The sequence below is a fragment of the Martes martes genome (assembly GCF_963455335.1).
Source record: "Martes martes genome assembly, chromosome: 11".
In the NCBI taxonomy this organism is placed as follows: Eukaryota; Metazoa; Chordata; class Mammalia; order Carnivora; family Mustelidae; genus Martes; species Martes martes.
This window is the reverse complement of record NC_137899.1, coordinates 67,972,634-67,993,384: the sequence shown is the minus strand read 5'-3', so window position 1 is coordinate 67,993,384 and position 20,751 is coordinate 67,972,634. Positions and strand designations below refer to the sequence as shown.

The window sequence follows — 20,751 nt, the reverse complement described above, 5'->3', positions numbered from 1 at the left end:
GAGGGAGCTAATAAAGGGCTGGAAAAGTGGACTTGGTGTGGGACAAGCTCCCACCATTCCCTGCAGTTGTGTTGTGTTAAGATGCATTTGCAAACTTATAATTCTGTTTACAGTCTTTGAACAACAAGTAAGTAGTTCTGCCTTGATAACTCCCAAATATGGCATTGGATCATGGATCATTATTATTTATTAGCTTATTTTTCTTCTCTCTGTAATTGTGAAATGATTTATAAGAGTATTGGCATTTTTCTTCCTATTGTATTGACAGTAAAGAGATGTTTGGAATTCATTAATTTATTTTATAAGTATAGATTTCTTGGAAGAGTTTTTAAAATAAAGACTTTCAGAGAATCTGTGCAAAAGCTGGAAAGTCAAAAATCCAGAAGAGCCACTTGAGATTTTTAAACCTTTTATGTTGAAATCATGTAGACTTAGAGAAAAGTTGTACAAAATAATACAGAATGTTTCCATATGCCCTTTATCCAGTTTCCCCTAGGTTAACATTTTGCATAATGATGGTACAGTGAACAGTGGTGCGATACCATTACCATTTTTATTTTGGCTTTGCCATTTTTTCTAATAATGTCCTTTGTCTGGTTAAGGACCTGATCCAGGATCCCACATTGCGTTTAGTTGTCATGCCTCCTTAGTGTCTTCCAATCCGATAGTTCCTCCATTTTCCCTGGTCTTTTATGACTTTGACAGTTTTGAAGAGTACCAGCCAGTTATTTTGTAGAATGTCCTTCAGTTTGGATTTGTTTGATACCCGATGGTTAAATTAAGGTGGTGCATTTTTGGCAAGAATACCAGAAAAGTGATATTTTGTCCTTGTCAGCACATTGTACTGGGGTACGTGATGTCGATAGACATTAGTAATGGTGACGTTGACCTTGATTATGTGGTTGAGGTGGAATCTTCTGGGTCCCCTCGTCGTGAAGTTACTCCTTCTCCTTTTGAAATTAATCCGTATCTTGAAAGACGTACTGCCTTGAACTGAAGGGCACAGGAGAGCCCTAGTCAGCTGAGTGAGGTGTTGGGAATGGAAGCCCCATAGATCTGATGCTTGCATGTGTTGCGTGTGCATTTCAGACGAGTGCTGATGGGAACCCAGGGCCTTCTCAACAGACCTCTGCATTCTCTTTCCTTCTGTAAGGGCATCAAGCCAAAGGAGATGATTAATGGGAAACACTAGAAAAGAAGGCCTCTTTTTGCCTGTATTAGTCAGTGGTACGAATTGCTGAAGAGAAAAGAAACAAATCTAGATGAGAAAGTCAAGGAAATGGAAGCTGTGCATTATAAATGCAAATAACAAATTTCGGAGTTCTGTCCTTCTAGGCAAAAAGATCTAGAGAAGTAAGTTCAAATCTGAAGATACTGGGCTTTGTGGATTTTTTATACTTAACAAAAATTTTAACTCATTCTGGATTTACGGCAGGACTTTCTTTCCTACATATAAATTGCCTCGCTTGTCTGTTGTTAGAGCCTCTTTTGCTCTGAAAACAATGCTGTCTTGAATGAGGATTCCTTAATGTTGTGTTGTGCTTTCATCCGCGGTATAGCTCTCTTTTAAAAGATTTTATTTATTTATTTGACATAGGAAGAGATGAGAGAGCACAGCAGGGGGGAGTGGGAGAGGGAGAAGCAGGCTCTCTGCTGAGCAGGGAGCCCGATGTGCGACTTGATCCCAGGACCCTGGAATCATGACCTGAGCTGAAGGCAGAGGCTTCACGGACTGAGCCACCCACGTGCCCCCATCCACAATATCTCTTTTGATCTCACAGCAGTCTTTTCCAGAACTGAACAGGCTGTCTTGCTACTCCTGGCCAGGAGGCGAGGATGTAGTCAGTGGCTTGGGGACGTTAAGTGATGGCATAGGGAGTGGAGTGTCATCGATCCCATGGTTAAGGGCTCCTTCCCCATGTCATGCACCTGTGCTTTCAAGTGGTGGCAAAAGTAACTCCTGAAGACTTGTTAAACCAGCATCACCTCTGTTCAGCCCTCCCCGACCCCACTGGTATGGAGTTAAGAGATTTCTTCCGCTCTCCATTCTCCTTGGATCTTGTGTGCCCTTGTGCTAACACTTACCACATTCTGTGGATTCTTTGTTCTTTTTACTGGCTCCCACTAGACCATGAGTCCCAGGAGGCTGGAACCACAGCTTTCCACATGATTTTATCCTTGGGGCCCGGCACAGAGTAAGACGTTAATACATTTCTGTGAAATGAGTGAATGAAATTTGTTTTGGAAGCGTTTTTTTAAGCCCTAACACTTGAAGAAGCAAAGGAATATAGTGACATTGTATTTAAATATATTTCAAGTCAAGTATCAGTCATGAGTGGAAAGAAATTACAAAACTGTCTTTTGTTAAATGATGTGAGAAGGGATTAAGAAGAATGACAATAATTTAATATCTGACTACTTAAGAAAATGGTTTTCACTCACTGAAATTAAATTTAAAAAAAAATCCAAGGAAGCAAAGACTAGCAGTCTTGGTGGTTTAAATAAAAAATTAAATATTTTCTCGAAAGGCAATACATTTAGTGAATCTCGTGTTCTCGTTCCTGGTCATTCTCTTTCCTTTGCATTGCTACTTAGATCTCAGTCCCTTATGTGAATCTGAAAAATAGTCATTAGATAATGACTTTGTGATTGATAGTTTTTGTAAGCTTAACTTTTTTTTTTTTTTAATTCATTAGCTGGTTCAAATTCAGCACTTAGACAACCCAGGAATTGTAGGCAGGCAACTGTCTTTTAAATGGAGCTTTATCTCGACAAAACTCAACTAGGAAATGCACGGACAAGAGATGCTTATCTCTGTGGTCCAGACTTGGCTTCCTATTAATGCCAAATTCATACCACTTTGGAGAAATATTTTTTCCCTGCCAGCCCCGTCTTCTTCCTTACTGTCTGTTTTCTTCTGTGCAGATCTAGGTTCTAGTTTACGAACTTTGTCTATAATAAATGACATTGTTTCATAAACATTTTGAAACATGGGATTCCTTGATGCCAGGATCTAATGTTGCGTTTTAAAGACTTGCTGCTTCAGGAGAGGGTTGGAAGGTATGGAGAAGAAAGAAAAACAAAACAAAACAAAACAAAACAAAATGAAGCAACACCAAAAAACTGGAACTTTCTGTATTATGATTTGGTTTTCCCTAGCCAAGTATAACACCAGGGCCTTTTCTTGGAAGGAGGGTTTCCTACAAATACTCTTGCAACCTTAGTCCTGCGGGAGGGCTTAGTTCACTCCACAGTGTTCTCTGTGCCTGGATAAATAACCAGCCAGTTCAGTGTAGAGACCCAGTAATTTTTACCTCTTAAAAACTCAAGAGATTGGGACACCTGGGTGGCTCAGTGGGTTAAGCCTCTGCCTTTGGCTCAGGTCGTGATCTCGGGGTTCTGGGATCGAGCCCCACATCGGGCTCTCTGCTCAGTGGGGAGCCTGCTTCCCCCCGCCCCTCTCTGCCTGCCTCTCTGCCTACTTGTGATCCCTCTCTGTCAAATAAATAAATAAAATCTTAAAAAAAAAAAAACAATACTTGAGAGATTTATGGGCCGCTGTCCGGATAATTTTAAAATATGGCAATGGAGCTGCATGTTCTCTATGGTCTTTCTACTTTGGATAGCGTGGAAGAATTTTAAGAGCTCATTCTAAGTTATTCTAAGAAGAGTTTATGTGCTTTTAATAGTTTGTGTCATTGATTCATGCACTGTGATGCCCCTGGGCTTCGTAGAAGCCATGCAAATACTCCTCTAGCTTATTTAGGTAACATTTTTAAATGTCTGGAAACATGCAGAGGTAGTATATATCATTATTGCTAGCTCTTCTTCCCTCTTCTTTCTTGTGGTACAGACTTACTTTCATGCAGCTGTGTTCCTCTTAGCTGGGGTCACCTGCATCAGCCAAAAGTGTGTCATGGAGCCAGGAATAATAGAAAGACAAAGAAAGTCATTATTGATTTTTTTGGGGGGTGACGTGGAGGGGGACAAGAGAAATTGAAATTTAACCCCAAAATCTTTAATGCTCTATAACTATACTAACATCCATGGTTTTCGAAATAGATATAGAAAATAACATTTGTTTTTTGGCAGATTTGTACGTGCACTAATAAGAAGCCCATCCACAGTCGTTATGTTCACTCTGTCAGCGCAGATGCCTTGGTTATTAGTATTCATTCGATGACAATATTGGGTCATTTAAACGTCTAGCTAAAACAACTGACACGTAAAGACAAGAGATAGAAGTTAGTTTAAAAATGCCACTAATGGGGAGCCTGGGTGGCTCAGTCAGTTAAGCGTCTGTCTTCCACTCAGGTCATGATCCTAGGGTGCTGGGATCGAGTCCCGCGTGGGGCTCCTTGCTCAGTGGGGAGCCTGCTTCTCCTTCGGGCTGCCGCTCTCCCCCCACCCCCCGGTTGTGCTTTCTCATTCTGACAAATAAATAAATAAATAAATAAGTCTTTAAAAAAAATTTCTGTGGCTAGTATTGGCCCCAGAACTGTACTTAGGTCTCTAATAATTTACATGCCTGGAAGTACTCAGCTGTGTTCAACAAAATGCTCCTTCTGTAACCTGCATTAGGATTGTTGACATGATAGGTTCTATATATCAAAAAAGAGGTGAGCTAATAGGAAAGATTATTTTTAAAGAATATTTTGATGAAGGTAAGGGATTAGTTGTATGGGAGAGAAATACATAGAAATGGCAAATGGAAATGGAATATGTATGTGGAATTCAAATATGCCTGAAATAAAGCAAAGACCATGAACTATTTTACCAACATTGAGCAAGCCCCTTGAGAACATGACTGCCAAGAATTTGTAGAGAACTTTAAAACCCATTAGCAGAAGGTGTACTTTGTATCAGAAAACACTGAGGGTTCTGGTTATATATATATATATATATATATATATATATATATATATATATATATGTATATATACATATATATATATATATATTTTTTTTTTGACACAGAGAGAGAGAAATCACAAGTAGGCAGAGAGGCAGGCAGAGAGAGAGAGGAGGAAGCAGGCTCCCCACTGAGCAGAGAGCCTGATATGGGGCTCCATCCCAGGACCCTGAGATCATGACCTGAGCCGAAGGCAGAGGCTTAACCCACTGAGCCACCCAGGTGCCCCTCTGGTTATATATTTTGAGAAAGGAAATAGTATCAAAAGAATATTTGTGGAAGTAGAGGGTAAAATTGTATTAGGGGGGAATCTTGAACAGAGAAGAAGGTGAGGAAGATGCTATCTTAGGGATCCAGGAATGAGTTGGACCCTGGGCCAGTGTCGTGCTTGTACACCTGAATGCGTACCAAAGGGGAAGACATCCCAAATATGTTCTCAGGAACAGAACACTGGGGACTGGGACTATGAATCACTAATGATTATGGCAAACGTGGAAAAAGGTGATGATTGAGAAGGGAGGATTAAGAAGACAGTGAGATTGTTTTTCACACCTTTTAATTTTAGGCTTTGTTGGAATATCTGAATGGAATTATACTTTTGGATGCCAAGAATAAGCAATTAATGTACTTCACAGTAAATGCCTTTTTATCTGTCTTTGCTAGACTATCAGGTCCTTGAAGTTCAACATCCTGTGGGTTTTTCTCATGTCTCTATTTCCAGATCCTAAGACAGTATAAGCCTGTTTGTGGCAGCCAGTCAATACATATTATTTGGATGAGTGAGAAGAGGGTGTGAAGACTGCAGGGTCGGGGAGGGAGTTTGATAGTTGACTGACAGGTAGAAGATTCACTATGGATCCTTGAAAGTACATTCACTTTGACTGAATGGGGGCAAGAAAAGGAGCATGGAAGACGACATGAGTGCTAAGAAAATCAGAAGTATTGTCAGCAAACTTCTGTGTGAGTTCCGTTTTTTAAGAAGTGCCAGAACTGTGCTGGGATCATGGAAAATGGTGGAGGAGTCGTTGGTGAGGAAGTTGAGGAACTAACTTAGTTGAGCTAAACATTCTGTTTAGCCCAAGTCTAAAGAAAGTGTTAAACCGTGAGCTCAAGACGAGGGTAATTGGATTTTTGTCAGAAAAAGATGGCCTTAGCTTGGTAGATTGGACAGAGGGGAGCAGATCTTGAGGATTAAGGCAAAGGCTTGCCAGGGACAGTAAACACATTGGAGAAGTTTATTGGCCATGAAAGGAGCTCAAGCAGCCTTTTGAGAATCTTAAAATTCTCATACTCTTCCTATACTTTATGTTATAAAATAATAGCTTTTTGGAATATAATCATATTGCTATGCTATACTATACTCCTTTCTGTCATGTATTTCCCACCCCTGAGATCCAGATGTATTTGGGGGCAGAGAGGCTGTTGGTGTCTGTGTCAGCTACCCCTACTTCCACCAGGGAGTCGTTAGCTAGAAACTAGTGGAGATGGTAACTGCAGTTGCCATGGGCACCTTTGCATTTTATCTTGTCCAAAGATGGGGGGTGGGGAGGAGGAGGATGAGAAGGGGCCTGATGGGATAGCAGGAAGGAAGAAATCAGAGTCACTGGGGGTGGGGAGGGGGGAAGAGAGCAAATGTCAATTTGTCATGGAACCAAATTATTTAGCTTTTAAGAAAGCAGTCATTATGTTGATGTAATAACAGCCCTTTAGTGTGAGTTGTCAACAGACAGTAATAACTTTTAATGAGGCCTCTAAAATAAAACCTTTATGGTACCCATGTGTTTGGGTTACTGCGATCCATTATTCTAACCCTTATTTTACTTCCCTCTTACTTTGTGATTTATTATGTTTGAAGCCTCCGTGATTAATTCCTTAGGGAATGTATTTTAGTGCTTAAGCTATTATTTTAACTTTTAGCACTGCTAATTTAAGTGTGTTCCTATTTGCTAAATTTGAGATGAGAGGAATTTATTTTAACCATAAGAAATTGGAAGAACAGAGGGAAAGAGTGTTTCATTGTGGAATAACAAGGAGAGTAGCCAGTGACTGAGAAGTTGCCAGTTGCGTTGTGTTGACAAGTGTGATTTGTGGGAGTCCCTTAAGAATGTAACAGGGTCATAATCTGAACATAAAAATCAGGCATCGTGTGGGTGAAGGAGTAGCCTGGGAATGGAAGGGAATGGCTATTAGTATATATTGAAATTACTGCCTCAAAGAAAACAGGAGTCCTTACACCGTATGTGTTGAAATCATCTGCCCCTGAAAGCTAAAACCTGGCAGAAAAATCCCAGAAAAACCAGACAATAATTCCTTGAAGCATTTCCTTTTTTGAATTGCTCATTATTGAATTAAAGAAATAAGATATAAAGGGTGCTTTGTAGTAATATAAGCAATTGTCGCTGACTTGATGTGTTTCTGACAATTCTGCTGTAAGTCCAGATACTTTTCATCCTGTGTCTGGTGTTTCTGGAGTGAGCTCCCGATTTCCTCAACTTACTCCCTTCTGTACTTCTGTGCTCTATTTACTGCTGGTGGTCAATTGTGTCCTCCTTGGCTTTTCAGATAGCGAGTTTTGTCAACAAGTCAGGCATGGACGTCTCAATCCTGCAGCGATCCTTGGCCATTTTGGAGTCAATGGTGCTCAACAGCCATGACCTCTACCAGAAGGTGGCTCAGGAGATCACTATCGGCCAACTTATTCCACATCTTCAGGGGTAAGCATGCAGTTGCCTCCTGTGTGGGAAGGGGAAGTGATTCTGGTAGACAGCTGCCATAAAGCCTTGGGAAGGGTTTTCGGTTGGTTTGATCAAATATGTAGAAAAGGAATCTTCATTTGGCATCTAACCACACCATGGACCATACCCATCCCCCACCACACTGATGGCATAGTGACTGGCCCGCCACTGCGGGGGTGGGATCCCATGCCTGCTCTTGGTACCCTTCTGTCCCCAGTGCCTGGCTTTTCATAGGCAATCACCTTTGATATCAGTAGAATTTTACTTTTAACATCATAGGACAATTTGCTGTCTTAAGTTCTCAACAGCATCTTTCCTTTGTCATTAAAAATAGTGTTTTGTCTGCTATAATGAGTATTTTCATAGATAATTAGGAATCTTTCAAGGTAGTCTTCCTTCTTAGGCTCAAGGTGATTACAGTGACCTTCTTGTGTCTTTTTAATGCACGTGTTTTGTCTCTAGAGGCTTGAGCTGGAAGACAAGGCACTTAGCAGGCTGCAGGCTTCGGGGCTCTTTCCCTTCTCTCCACTCAGGCAATCAGTAAGGTTGTCCCTGAGAAGGATGCCACTGTACAGTGCTTCTCATAAATTAAAGGATATGGAGTTGCACGTAGGCAACAAGCCCCGTGAGGTGACTTACACAAACGGAATTCATCGAAAGGATCCGGGGGGACTTTATAGACCCCAGGAAGGACTTAAATAGCCAAGCTCCTCCTTGGAGCGGCCACAAGAGGCCTTTCCTCTAGTGCACTGGTCGGCACCGGTGTGACTTGGCTCCCAGTAACTGCCATCCCTGGTCTCTCATGTCGCATTTACATGTTCTCAGGAGGAAAACTGATTAGCCTGGCTTGGGTTGGGGATGCAGGCTGGGGATGCGCGGGAACAGTCAGTAGTGCTCCGTGTACCAGAAATGTTAGCTGTTGTGTTTATAAGGCAAACCTACCGAAGTGCGTTAGAGGTTGCCTTCATTTGGGGGGTGGGGTGGGTGAACAGATTGTAAAATTTTAAGTCACACAAGCTGTGGATTGTGGCCTTAGCGAAAAGGAGCCCATGCTCTAAAATGATGCTTTTGTGTGAAACCGCTCTCGAAATAATACCAGTTTCACATTTCCCTGAATGTGAAATGTATTAGTTCTACAGCCCGTGTCTTTTTTCTCAGTCTCGAGGGCATACTTGTGTGTTCACAGTGTGCTATGCTAGTGTGCAGAGTTTCTAATCTGGCGAGTGCCGTGCTGAGGGTTTTATATACCTTAACTCATTTTACCCTAAAAGCAGCACCTTAAAATAAGGGTGTTCTTCCCCAGTGTTCCAGATGAGGAAACTGTTTTGGCTGACCTTGTGTAAGGCCACACAGCCAGCCTGCGGGGCACTGGGGTTTGGATCCCATCCCGCCGAAGACTGTGTTCTACACTCGGCCTCTCCGGAAATGATCTCCGAATGTAGCTCACCGGCTGCTCCTTGTTTCTGCCTTGGGTCCTTCTTATTTACCATTTACCATGTGGCTTCTATGAGAGTTTTGCTTCCTTTGGAATTTCTGATTTCATTTCCGTGAAAAGCAGTTTTGCAAATTTCACAAATAAAAACTTGTTCTTTTTGTTATTAAAGCATTTCTATTTGGAAGTAGATTTTTAGACTATGTACTAGCATTGCCATGGAGACAAAGCAGTTTCCTTTATAATAAGTCCAGGGGTGTAAGGACACCCAAGTCCAGTCCCAGATATACTTCATGCATCAGACAGAAAATCACAGCCACCCCCCCCAACCTCACAACCACACGTACAGCCCCCGGGTTCATGTATTTAAGCCTATTAGAGAAAAAGGGGCGAGCCAGCTAACCACCTGGAAGTCCTGCGTGATCTCTGCTGAGCCGTGTATCATCAAGCTAGTAATAGTAATGCCCCCCACACAACGGTGTGTCCTTCCTTATGATGGTTGAAATATGTTCTCACTCAGTTGCCAACTGCATTTTCTGGGCCATACCTTTCTCTCTCATCTTTTTTTGTGGGGGAGATCATGACCCTTATCATGGTCTGACTCAGAGGTAGCCTGTTCTGACTTTCTGTATTGTTCCGGGTCTTTACAGGACAGATCAAGAAATCCAAACCTATACCATTGCAGTGATTAATGCACTATTCCTGAAGGCCCCCGATGAGAGAAGGCAGGTAAGTTGCATTTCTTTGGTCCTAAGACTGTACTCAGGGCTGGCAAATTTTGGGGCAGAGAGTGCCCTCTCCTTCCCATCCTGGGGACTCCTTGGGCCTCCCCACTGGCGGGCAGCTTGGCTGGCCAGCCTGGAGTCATTCACAGATCCAGTGGGAAGTAGGTGGAGATGCACAAGTCCTTGTCTGAGGAAGAATGCTAGGAATGTTCCAGAGGCAGAGCCCTTGCATCAGAGGAAACCCAACATATAGGAGCTCGAAACATAAAAAGATGAAAACCTTGCTGCTTTGGGGGCAGCAGAGGTAGAAGCCCTGAGATCTTCTGTCATGCCATTGAATGCTCCCTAGGGCAAGGGAGGTATTGTCCCTATTTTCCTGATAAAGACACTGAGACCCCAAGAGGTGTCCCGATTTGCCCACAGAAGTTTAGATGGAAAGGACAGGAGGAGGACCACACAGTTCGCAGCCCCTGGTTGAGATAATTATTCCTAAGTCAGGGAGGCTCTTTGCTCCATGATATTTCTGTCGTCCATATCTGTATGTGGGGATGGGAGTGATCAACCCATTTCCCTTTCTCTGTGCACACAAGAGAAGGGAAACCCTTAAATGTACCCATGTGAAACCCATCCTTTGATACTTTCCTTTGTCTGTGGCTCTGTGGTTCTTCTGCAATGAGGTAAAGGATCCTTGTAGAGGAGGTGTAGAAGAAGTGGAGTTTTGTGTGTCTTGGAATATAGCTTGCCCTTCAAAGTCTGTTCATTTTTTTTTTCTCTATCAACATAGCATAGACCGTGTACCTTGGTCACACAATTCACTTCATTTAAAAACTGGGTGGAAATATGAGATCTTCCAACCAGTAGAAAGTGTACTGGGAGCTCTGTGACAGTTACCACTAAATCCTTTTAGAAGAATTTAGAAGCTAGCATGCTACTGAACCCTGAACATTCAAGAATTCCTTTTTTTTTGTTTTGTTTTGTTTTATTATATCATCGCCAAGGATTTTAAACCTCAGTGACTAAATGTGAGGGTTTCTGGTTTGTTTTACATTCAGAATTGTTTGCTCATTCCTGGGGCTATGTCTGCACGAATGGAGTGACTTTATTGTTTCCTGTGTATTGGGTTGTGTCTCCGCCAGAGCCAGGAGGTGCGGGTCCTCCCTAAGCCTTATGCTCCAGGCTGGATTTTTAAGTATGGTTTTGCAGGTCAAAGCCTGGGTAGGTCTGTTCTTTTCTTTTCTTCTTCTTCTTCTTCTTTTTTTTTTTTTTAAGATTTTTATGTATTTGTTTGACACGGAGAGAGAGAATAAGCAGGCAAAGTGGCAGGTAGGGAGAGAGGGGGAAGCAGACTCCTGCTGAGCAGAGAGCCTAATGCGGGGCTTGATCCCAGGACCCTGAGATCATGACCTGAGCTGAGGGCAGAGGCTTAACCCATTGAGCTACCCAGGCGCCCCGGGTCTGTTCTTTTTATATCTAAATCTAAATGCTGGCCTCATGATAACTTCCAGCTGCCCAGCAAACTGCCTGACAGCAGGCTCATATGCTTGCACTCCTGACATAGCCCTGGAGAAGCTTGACCCTTCTTCTGCTGGCCGGACCAAGGACACCTGGCTGAACCGGTAGCTGCCATCTGGTCTGAGCTCATGGGCTTTTTCTTTCGCCTATGAAGAGCTTGGATTAGAGGAAACAAAAACTCATGCCCACCCCAGTTGCTATGATTTGGATCCCTGGATCTAGACATCAGTAAGATACGTACACTTAGCCTCTGCCTCTTACACCAAGAACTACTGTTAATCTACTGAGTTAGTTTCTCACGACAATGGAGAAATCGAGAGCCAGATGCCAATCTGTGCTGACTCCAGAGTAACGATCCCCGTGAAACATAATGGCATATCAGTATAACATTAGGTTTGGATTCTGTGAATCAAATTTTTTTTTAAAGATTTTATTTATTTATTTGACAGAGAGAGATCACAAGTAGCCAGAGAGGCAGGCAGAGAGAGAGGAGAAAGCAGGCTCCCTGCTAAGCAGAGAGCCCAATGCAGGGCTCCATCCCGGGATCATGACCTGAGCTGAAGGCAGAGGCTTTAACCCACCGAGCCACGCAGGTGCTCCTCAAAATTTATTTTTTGGAAATTAGAAAATATCTGACTGAGATGACACCGATTGGCAATCTACTGCTGTAAAGATAATAAATCACAAAGGATAGTCTAATAACATTGGACAATTTAGGAAAACAATCCAACTAAGAAAGATGGGGTGTCTGTAATCATACAGCCGCATATCTAGACACTAATTTAGCCTTTGAAAAAAAATAGCAACAACACAGAAAATTAATTTGAACTTTTTAAATTGTGTTGAATTAAAGATGAATCAGTGCCTATTGTTTGTCAAGGAGTATTTTGATTTTTAATTTAAAAAAATATTTTTCAGTGAGTTAAGCGAGAGCTGGCTCTAAAAAACTGATTTCAAGTTCATACTGAAGAAAAGATTGATGTTATTTTCTGAAGGTTACTGGAACCTGCAAAGCAGAAGACCATGCTAACTGGGGGTGTCATGTGGGTTATATCCTGTGTTGTTACCAGCTTTTCTTGTGGAAAATTAAACATTTTGAATTTTGGGGGTAAAGAGGAACATTTAGCAAAGCCTGCCATCCGTGATGATACTCTGAGAGTTTGCCTTGTGCCAAGCTCAGTGTTCAGTGCTTTGTGCCTTATTTCAATTTATTCTTCTATCACTAGAAAGCCTTATTTTGCCTCTTTTCAAAAGTGGAAATTGAGAGTCCGAGGGAGTTCAGGAAGGGAAGTAAGTAAGGGAAGGAGCCACTCAGAGTCCCACCTAGGCTCTTCTCTGTGGAGCACCCCATTGTCCGGGAGGCGTCACCCAGAGAATTCTCTGGTATTTGCTGAGTGAAGAACTCCCTGGAGCCTGAAAGACACCAAGCCCGTTTTCTCACTCCAATTAGATTAAAACATAATCTAAACATTTATTTATTGGATTTACAGGAATAGCTTTGTTTATTTTTTTAAAGCCTTAGGACATTGGATAAATTCCACTTCAGTGAAAAAATTTCATTTGTTTCAACTTCTCTTCCCGACTTTGGACCAGGCACCATTGGTAGGACTCCATTTATCTGGGTTTTTCTTTATTTTTCAAAGTGTATGAAATGAATTTGGATGGATGGATTTGAAACACCTATTTCTGCTTTTACTGAAGAAAAATACCACCATGGTCGGATATTTTTACTTGGCAGGCAGGCTGGAGTGATAATTCTGTTTTGCATTCACTCAGTGGGCCTTACTGAGAGAGCGTGGGGTTTGTAGAGGGACGGGTGTGTTGAGGGCTGGGGTAGAACTTCCTGCTTTGCCAAGGCCCACTGGGGGCTTTCCGGAAAGGGGGTGGAGCAGAATGCCCTGCTTCCCCGCCTCCTGGATGTGGGACATTCTCCCTTTTTCTGCACAAATGAAGGGAAGGCGTGTTTGTTTTGCAGAGATGGGGCAAATGGATCCTTTCCCTCACAACTCCTTGCCATTATATTACTGTTCTCATGGCAAGCATGTTGGTGAGGTCCCTTCCGAATTTCTCTACAGGTATTTATGATTTTCATAAGCATTATTAAAAAAACCTTTTTACAAGTTAAAAGATTTGGTGGTAAAATCAGAAAATACAGATTCAAAGAAGGAAGTTTGAAAGACTCCTCTACGTGCATGCCCCAAGCAAAGAACCCTCGCAGTTAGTCACATTGTGTGGCCCTGGTTTGTTCTGGCCAAAGACTCTTCTACCTACATAACTTTCTTCACTGGGTGGAATCATACTACTCACACTGTTCGGCTATTTTTTACTGCTTTTAAAACTAAACAAGATTTTGTGAACATCTTTCCATGTCAATATCTCTGTATCCATATTTATATCTATCTATACTTTTATATCATCTTGATGGTATAAAATATTCTCCATGGAGCCTCAAGTTTACTCAGACTGTTTTCTAATATTGAACACCAACAAATCCATGATGTACACAAGGATTTTTCTATTTTCTCTCTGACCAAGCTTCTCTGTTCCTTAGGAGGGTAGTAGAAATTACTCTTTGATTTTCCACCAAACATTTACTGTCTGCTCTGTGTTAGACATAGTGCTCTGGGCACAGGAACACAAAGATGAAAAGGACAGTCTCTGTGCCCCTAAGGCGACCGTGGTCTTATGAAGAAGAGAAACAATGTCAAAGATAATTACAACAATTGCCGTACATATTGCAGCTATCTTGTCCCTTATAACTTATTTTAAAATCCCAAAACTCAATAGGCTAAAATAGGCATGGAGAATATTTTTCTTTTTCTTTTTGTTTACGTGCCGGGCAGTAATTTCATTTTTATAAAAGAAAATAAATGAAAAGATCCATAGGATCCTTTGGTCCCTTTGTTTTTCATCGGGTCTGTGAGAAAAAGTGGACCTTTATATTTGCTTTCGGAAGCAAGCCCCACTTTCTGGGGACCATGGAAAGACAGGTTCCTTCCAGATTGCCATTTCCCTTGTTTCCGAATGCTTCCTTGTCCTTGCTTTCCTGTTGTCAGCAGAGTGGACGGTGTCTTGAAACACCTCACGGTATTTGTGCACTTTTCTCCCCCAGGCAGTGGGTGAGCAGGGGTGTTAACATCAAGTTGTAACCGCTAACAGAGTGCTCTGAATTTCCATCCCTTCTTCTCTCCTGCTTGCTTTCCTTTCTGTGGTGGCGATGGTGCCCTTAGGTTGGTGTAGAGAGCAGTGTTGACATCCTTGATTGTCCTCTGACTGTAAGTCCCTACCTTCTGCTCCTGCCCCGACCTGCCTGCGTGTCCCCCTCGCACTTCCCGCCCACGTGCCTGGGCTCTCCTTGCTTCCTGCGAGTTTATTTTCGCCGTGATTGAATTCACGGTTGTGGTTTCGAATCGTATCCTAGTTTCTTCTCTACTCAGGAAGAGTAGCAACTCTAACTCTAAAATCCAGCCCCTCCCCGCCAAAAGAACACTCAAGTGCCTTCCTGAATATGAGCAGTATTTTTTCCACTAGCTTACGATGTTTGCACCAACGTTGTACCCAACTTTATAATTTCAGCTTCATATCTATGGCTCGATATTTAGAAAGAGTATCTGTGAATCATTTCTTTTACTAAAGTCACCTGCAAATGCTCTGTGCTAGGCAGGCCAAAGCCCCAAATACAACTTACAGAAATGAGTCCTAGCAATGTGGAGTGTGGACTCTTGGAGTCCCTGCTCCATATTTGTCCCTTCCTAAAGCACCACACAGTTGACTTGTATAGACTGTTTTCAAGCCCTGGGGTACGTACCACTCATTCTTTGGTTTTGCACAAATTAAGATGATGTAGCTCTTGGAAGACTTGGAGACTTAAAGTGATGGTGCTCTAACACTGGGGGACTCCTTGGTGTATTCACGTTTCCTAGTAAACCTCTCTGCACATGTATAGTCTAAGAAAAGTGGATGAGCCTTTTGAATGGAGAAACATTGCCTTTATCCAGAGTATTTGCTTTTTATTCCACGCTCACTTTTTCCTGGAAGGAGGAAATTCCTAAAAAAATGAGAAGTTTGCAGGTGCCAGATTTCCTTCCTTTGCTTTTGGATAAGGCTCTGTTATCTAAACAGAATATTCAAAGAGCAACTTGAATACTTCTGCCTGCTGGAGTCTGTTCTTCCGTAAGAAATACTGCTGATATCCAGTTAGGTAGCACCCCCCAGGATAAAGTCATTTGAGGCCATGTTAAAGTGTATTTTTCTAACCTAAGGTTTTGTGTGGGTGTGTTTTTCATCAACAGGAGATGGCAAATATTTTGGCTCAGAAGCAACTGCGTTCCATCATTTTAACAGTGAGTACCTGTGCGGTGTGACCACCTTGTTGGGCAGGAATGGCTCGGGGCATTCATTTATCTCCCCTTGTGGCTTCAGTTCGTGGTTTGTTCTATGACTTGCTTCTGTGACGAGCAGTAGTAACTAGCAAGGAGGAAGAAGTGTGCTTTTGGAATTGGAGTGAACGAGGCTTTCCCACAGGAACGGTCTCATAGGATTGGAAGGAGGGGTGTCTGAACGGCCCTGGGAAGACATTCTGGCAGGAAGGAGTAGAAATCTCTCCCGGTGGGCCAGGTTTATTACACTCACTGTCACTTTATTTTTTAATTTTTAAAAGATTTTATTTATTTATTTATTTATTTATTTGAGAGAGAGAGAGAACATGAGGAAGAGAGAGAGAGCACAAGCGGAGGAGAAACATTCTCTGCTGAGCAGGGAGCCGGATGTGGGACTCAGTTCCAGGACCTTGGGATCATGACCTGAGCTGAAGGCAGATGCTTAATGGACTGAGCCACCCAGGCGCCCCCCTCAACATCACCTTAGCTTTGCATTTAGGAAATCAGGGGCTCTATGACTTTTAAAAAAATCCACTGGTGTGAGCTTACACTGCTTTTAATGAGGAAGTTAACTGGAGGCCTGTCAGACTCTGACAGAGGCTCTGAAATTCTGACCATCACTTCCTGGGCCCCTTTGCAAGAGACAAACAGAAAAGACATACGTGGAACTCACTGGTTAACTGCAATGTGCGAATGACCTGAAATGTCAGTGGAAAAGAAGTCCAGCATTTTATGCGGTGCATGTTTAGAAATAAATCAAATGGCATGATTTCCTGAGGCCTTACCCACTTTGACTCTAACCAAAGACTGAAAGAAGCACGTGCGATGGATTCCCAGCTTACCAAAGAGGCAATTTCTGTTTCCGTGATTTCAAAGAGGAGTTCCACTAGCTTATAATCACATGCGCGTGCGCGCACACACACACACACACACATTCCAATACAGTGAGGCTGTTGAAAATTAAAAACCTTATGAGGGCAAACATAATAAATATTCTAGAATCCAAAGCCAATAGCAATGACTACAATTTGTCATCGAGTTTGATTTTGAACTTCCTGGCTGACAAGGATAAAAAGAAACATATGAGTGTAATTTTCGTTGTTTGATAAAAAGAGGTACCCCGGTTCTTCGGAGATGACATACTTCTCCCCCTGGACCTGGGCTATGAAGTGGGTGTTGGTAGAGCATTCGGATAGATTTTTGGTCCAAGAATGGTTTGGTAGAACTTGCAGGAGGATTTATAACATGATTAATCTTTATTGTGGTTCTTAGTGCGAACAGAAAGGGCAGTATTAGAGCATGGTTCAGTGAAGGTGTCTGTGGGACAGGAGGAGGGTAGAGAGACGTAGGATGAGAGATGTTACGTTAAGGTCCTAGCCTGGTGTTCTTAGCTGGGTGTGGTGGTCGGAGTTGGAATGCCCAGAGATGGGCCGGGTGGAATGGCTGTAGCCCCTGTGCCTGGAAGATCAGTTGGTGTCCACGGGACTTCTCCTATGAGACTTCGATGGCTGGAAGTTCCAGGCTGCTATTCTCAGGCAGAAACTTGGAGGGAAGATACGTTTGAGTTGCTAATAAAATAGATGGCCTATACACCTTGGATATGAAACATATACTCTGAATTAACATTCTGTTCTGAAATTGGGAGGATATGGCGTTTCATGCCATTCCCCATCTCACTGCTGAGCTTCCCACCCCCATCAGCCCCGTTACCTTGGTTCAGTGACTTTTTTCCGTTTCTCATTCTTCTCCCCACCCCTCCTCCTCTTTTTTTTTTTTTTTAAAGATTTATTTATTTATTTATTTATCTGACAGACAGAGATCACAAGTAGGCAGAGAGGCAGGCAGAGAGAGAGGAGAAAGCAGGCTCTCCACAGAGCAGAGAGCCCGATGCGGAGCTCGATCCTAGGACCCTGGGATCATGACCTGAGCTGAAGGCAGAGGCTTTAACCCACTGAGCCACCCAGGCGCCCCTCCTTTGGCGTTTTTAAGGCACAACCTTGGTCTCTGCTAGAGGGGATATGTGTTAGGCCAAGTGTTCAATCTCCTTTCCGACCCCACTCTGGTGGGGGCAAAGGCCCCCATGTCTAGTCTCCTGCCATTTCTTTTCTATTTGTTCCGTTTGGTTCTGTTTCTAAGGGGAAGGGTCATTTTGTTTTTCATTTAATTGTTAGCAGGAGAGCAACGTTGTGCACATGAATTAGCTCATTGCCTGTAGTGGTGGTGTTCTCTGGATAGTTGCCACGGTGAATGAACTGCAGGCCTGATTTGTACTTTGCTTTCTTTTGTGTTGCTTCTAAAACATTTCTCCACCTAGAAGCTGGATCACCTGTTGGAGACAGTTATAGGGTAAGAGGATGGCAAAATTGCTTACAACACATACACATGATTTGTTCCTCTGCTGCGTACAAGGAAGGCTTCTGTTGTAGAAATCCACAGCACTCTTCAGGATGCTTTCACGTCAGGCACACTTTTTTGGCTTATAGAGCCGCAGTCACCCGTGCATTTCCAGTACCTTTCTTCTACTCCCCGCGGCACAGAGCAGGTCTTTACCTGGATTCTGGCCTAACCACCAGGAACTTTATTGGGCCCTGGAATATAAAGAAAAGCTCCAAGATCACCCACATCCTCACCTTTCTTCTGAAGGGTGGTCCCACAGACCTACATTTCCCGGGCCTCCAAGTGAAGACTTCTGGGGTTCTTCTTGGCATAATGACAGGGTTAATTGTTGCTGGCTTTTTCTTCCTTTAAAAAAAAAAATCATTATTTCTGAACCATCTCCCCAGCATGTCATCCGAGCTCAGAGAGCCATCAACAATGAAATGGCACACCAGCTGTACGTGCTTCAGGTGCTTACCTTTAACCTTCTGGAAGACAGGATGATGACCAAGATGGACCCCCAGGACCAGGTGAGTGCCCACGAGACAGCAGCAAAAGCACATATGGGAGAGAAAGTGGTTATTAAAGATCTTTTATCGGACTACTACCAAACCAGGAATTTGTAGATGATGGTATTGTTTTATTATCATCTTAAAACTTGGGGGAATATATATATATATATATATATATATATATATATAAAGATTTCTTAAATTTATTTGAGAAAGAGAGCATATGAGCAGGGGAAGGGGCAGAGGGAGAAGGAGACTCTCCACTGATTAGGGAGTTTCATTCAAGGCCCGATCCCTGGATCCTGAGACCATGACCTGAGCTGAAGTCAGACCCTTAATGGACACACCCCAGAACTTGGTGGGGGTGGATGTATTTAAAATTTAGGTGAACTTGGGCTCAGAGAACAAAGCAGATGGGATTATTTCATTATACATCAAATACATGCATATTTTTCCTTTGTTGGATAAGAAAGCCTAATGTCACATGGCCATGAATCTTGGCCCTTGGTCCCAATACCTGCAATGGTAATGGCTTTGGAGTCAAGTTCCCAGACAACTCAGGCCATTTGGTTGCCCTGTGTGATCCTGATACAGCTTGAGGAATTAATTTCCATTCTCCGGTGCTCAGTGCCAAGAAGGGCCGGGGGGGTGGGGAGGGTTCCTAGGTTACACCTGATTTCTAGGCTTGTGTTTGTGTCAGTTGGCTATTTGTTTTAATTCTCTGTAGGCCTCTGGTGGTTGTGTGTGAAAGGTTATGCCTCCATCCAAAAGGCTTTGGGGGAGCTTTACTGTGTGAGGACAGACTGAGAGGAAACAGCTGGGGGCCCTGCCGTAACCCATTTTCAACTTAAGCAGTGCTGCAGCTTTGGAAAGGAAAACACTCATTACTGGCACGTGAGGGCCTGATCTATCACAGATGTGAGCCCCACATGGGGAGTGTGTAACTGCCGCAGCCCTTCATCCATGGCACGAGGCCACGCGATTAAGAATGATGGAGAGGCTTGGAGAGGCTGTCCAACGTGCCCCGGACTTTTGGCAAGGCCAAGTGTAATCATCCCAGAGAGGAGACTGTCAGCTTACCACTTCTAGTGACGGAAGGCCTTGCGTCTTATGTGGAACGGCCCTCCCCATTTGGAAATGCTTCCTTCTATTTATTGAAAACATATATACATATATATATATATTTCTCATTGTGGTAAAATAGACGTAGCCAAATATTTACCGTTATAGCCATTTTTTAAGGGTTTGTTTCCATGTAGTCACTTCTTAGTGGTGGTAGAGATCCCTTGTCACTTGAACGCTGTTTGTAAACCTGCACGTGCCTCTTACTTTGGCTCGACCAGTGTGGAAATCCCCAGACCCAAGACTTCCATCATATTTGGGATGCCATTTCGAACTTCTAGGTAATTGACCAAAGTATTCCAAACGACTTGGCCGTGAGGATAATCGTGGGATGAAGCCAGGGCTGACCAGCAGGGAGAGTGGCAGGGGAACGCTGCGGAGCCCTAACTTGGGACATCCGTTACCTTTCATCTGTTTTTCTTCCGCCTGAAAGCAGTGATTCGTTTAGATCCTGGGGAAAGAGGGAGTATCTGTAATGTCACACAATGAAAGCAGCTCTTCCCTCCTCTCTTTTTTCTCCCGAACGCCTTCAGGCTCAGAGGGACATCATATTTGAACTTCGAAGAATCGCTTTTGATGCAGAGTCTGAACCTAATAACAGCAGCGGCAGCATGGAGAAACGCAAGTCCATGTACACCCGGGATTATAAAAAACTTGGCTTCATCGTAAGTAAGCTATCTCCAGTAAGCGCTCTCCTTCCAACATCAGGGGTCTGACCTCAGCCACAGAAACCGATGTCTCCTCCGAGCGTGTGGTCCTCTAGCGCCTCGCAGAATAGTTTCCACATTTTCCAGATGTTTAGCTGGTTTCAACAGGATCCCGTGAAAATCTCTTCTGGCTGCAGTGCAGCAGAATAGCTTGCCTAAGTGTGACTAATACGGAGTTTGTTTGTTCAGCTCTGATTAAGCGTAGTGAGCCCGGAATGCATGTAGATTTCATTAACTCTGCATCGCAAGATGCTTCAGGTTCTATTCGAAATAAATGGGCGATGGCAACTGCGGGATAGATGTTATTATTGGGTTAGTGTTTGGATCACTGACATACAT

At 43.1% G+C, this 20,751-nt stretch overlaps 1 protein-coding gene across 1 annotated transcript in view; it reads left to right on the top strand.

Annotated features, from left to right (window-relative positions):
- ELMO1 (engulfment and cell motility 1) overlaps positions 1-20,751 on the top strand; it is a 524,906-nt gene that overhangs the window by 182,213 nt on the left and 321,942 nt on the right. Inside the window, exons 10-14 of the mRNA XM_080817991.1 lie at positions 7,475-7,626; positions 9,730-9,808; positions 15,609-15,659; positions 18,479-18,601; positions 20,239-20,370. Of these exons, the coding sequence (XP_080674117.1) occupies positions 7,475-7,626; positions 9,730-9,808; positions 15,609-15,659; positions 18,479-18,601; positions 20,239-20,370 (537 nt within the window). The remainder of the gene's footprint in view (positions 1-7,474; positions 7,627-9,729; positions 9,809-15,608; positions 15,660-18,478; positions 18,602-20,238; positions 20,371-20,751) is intronic.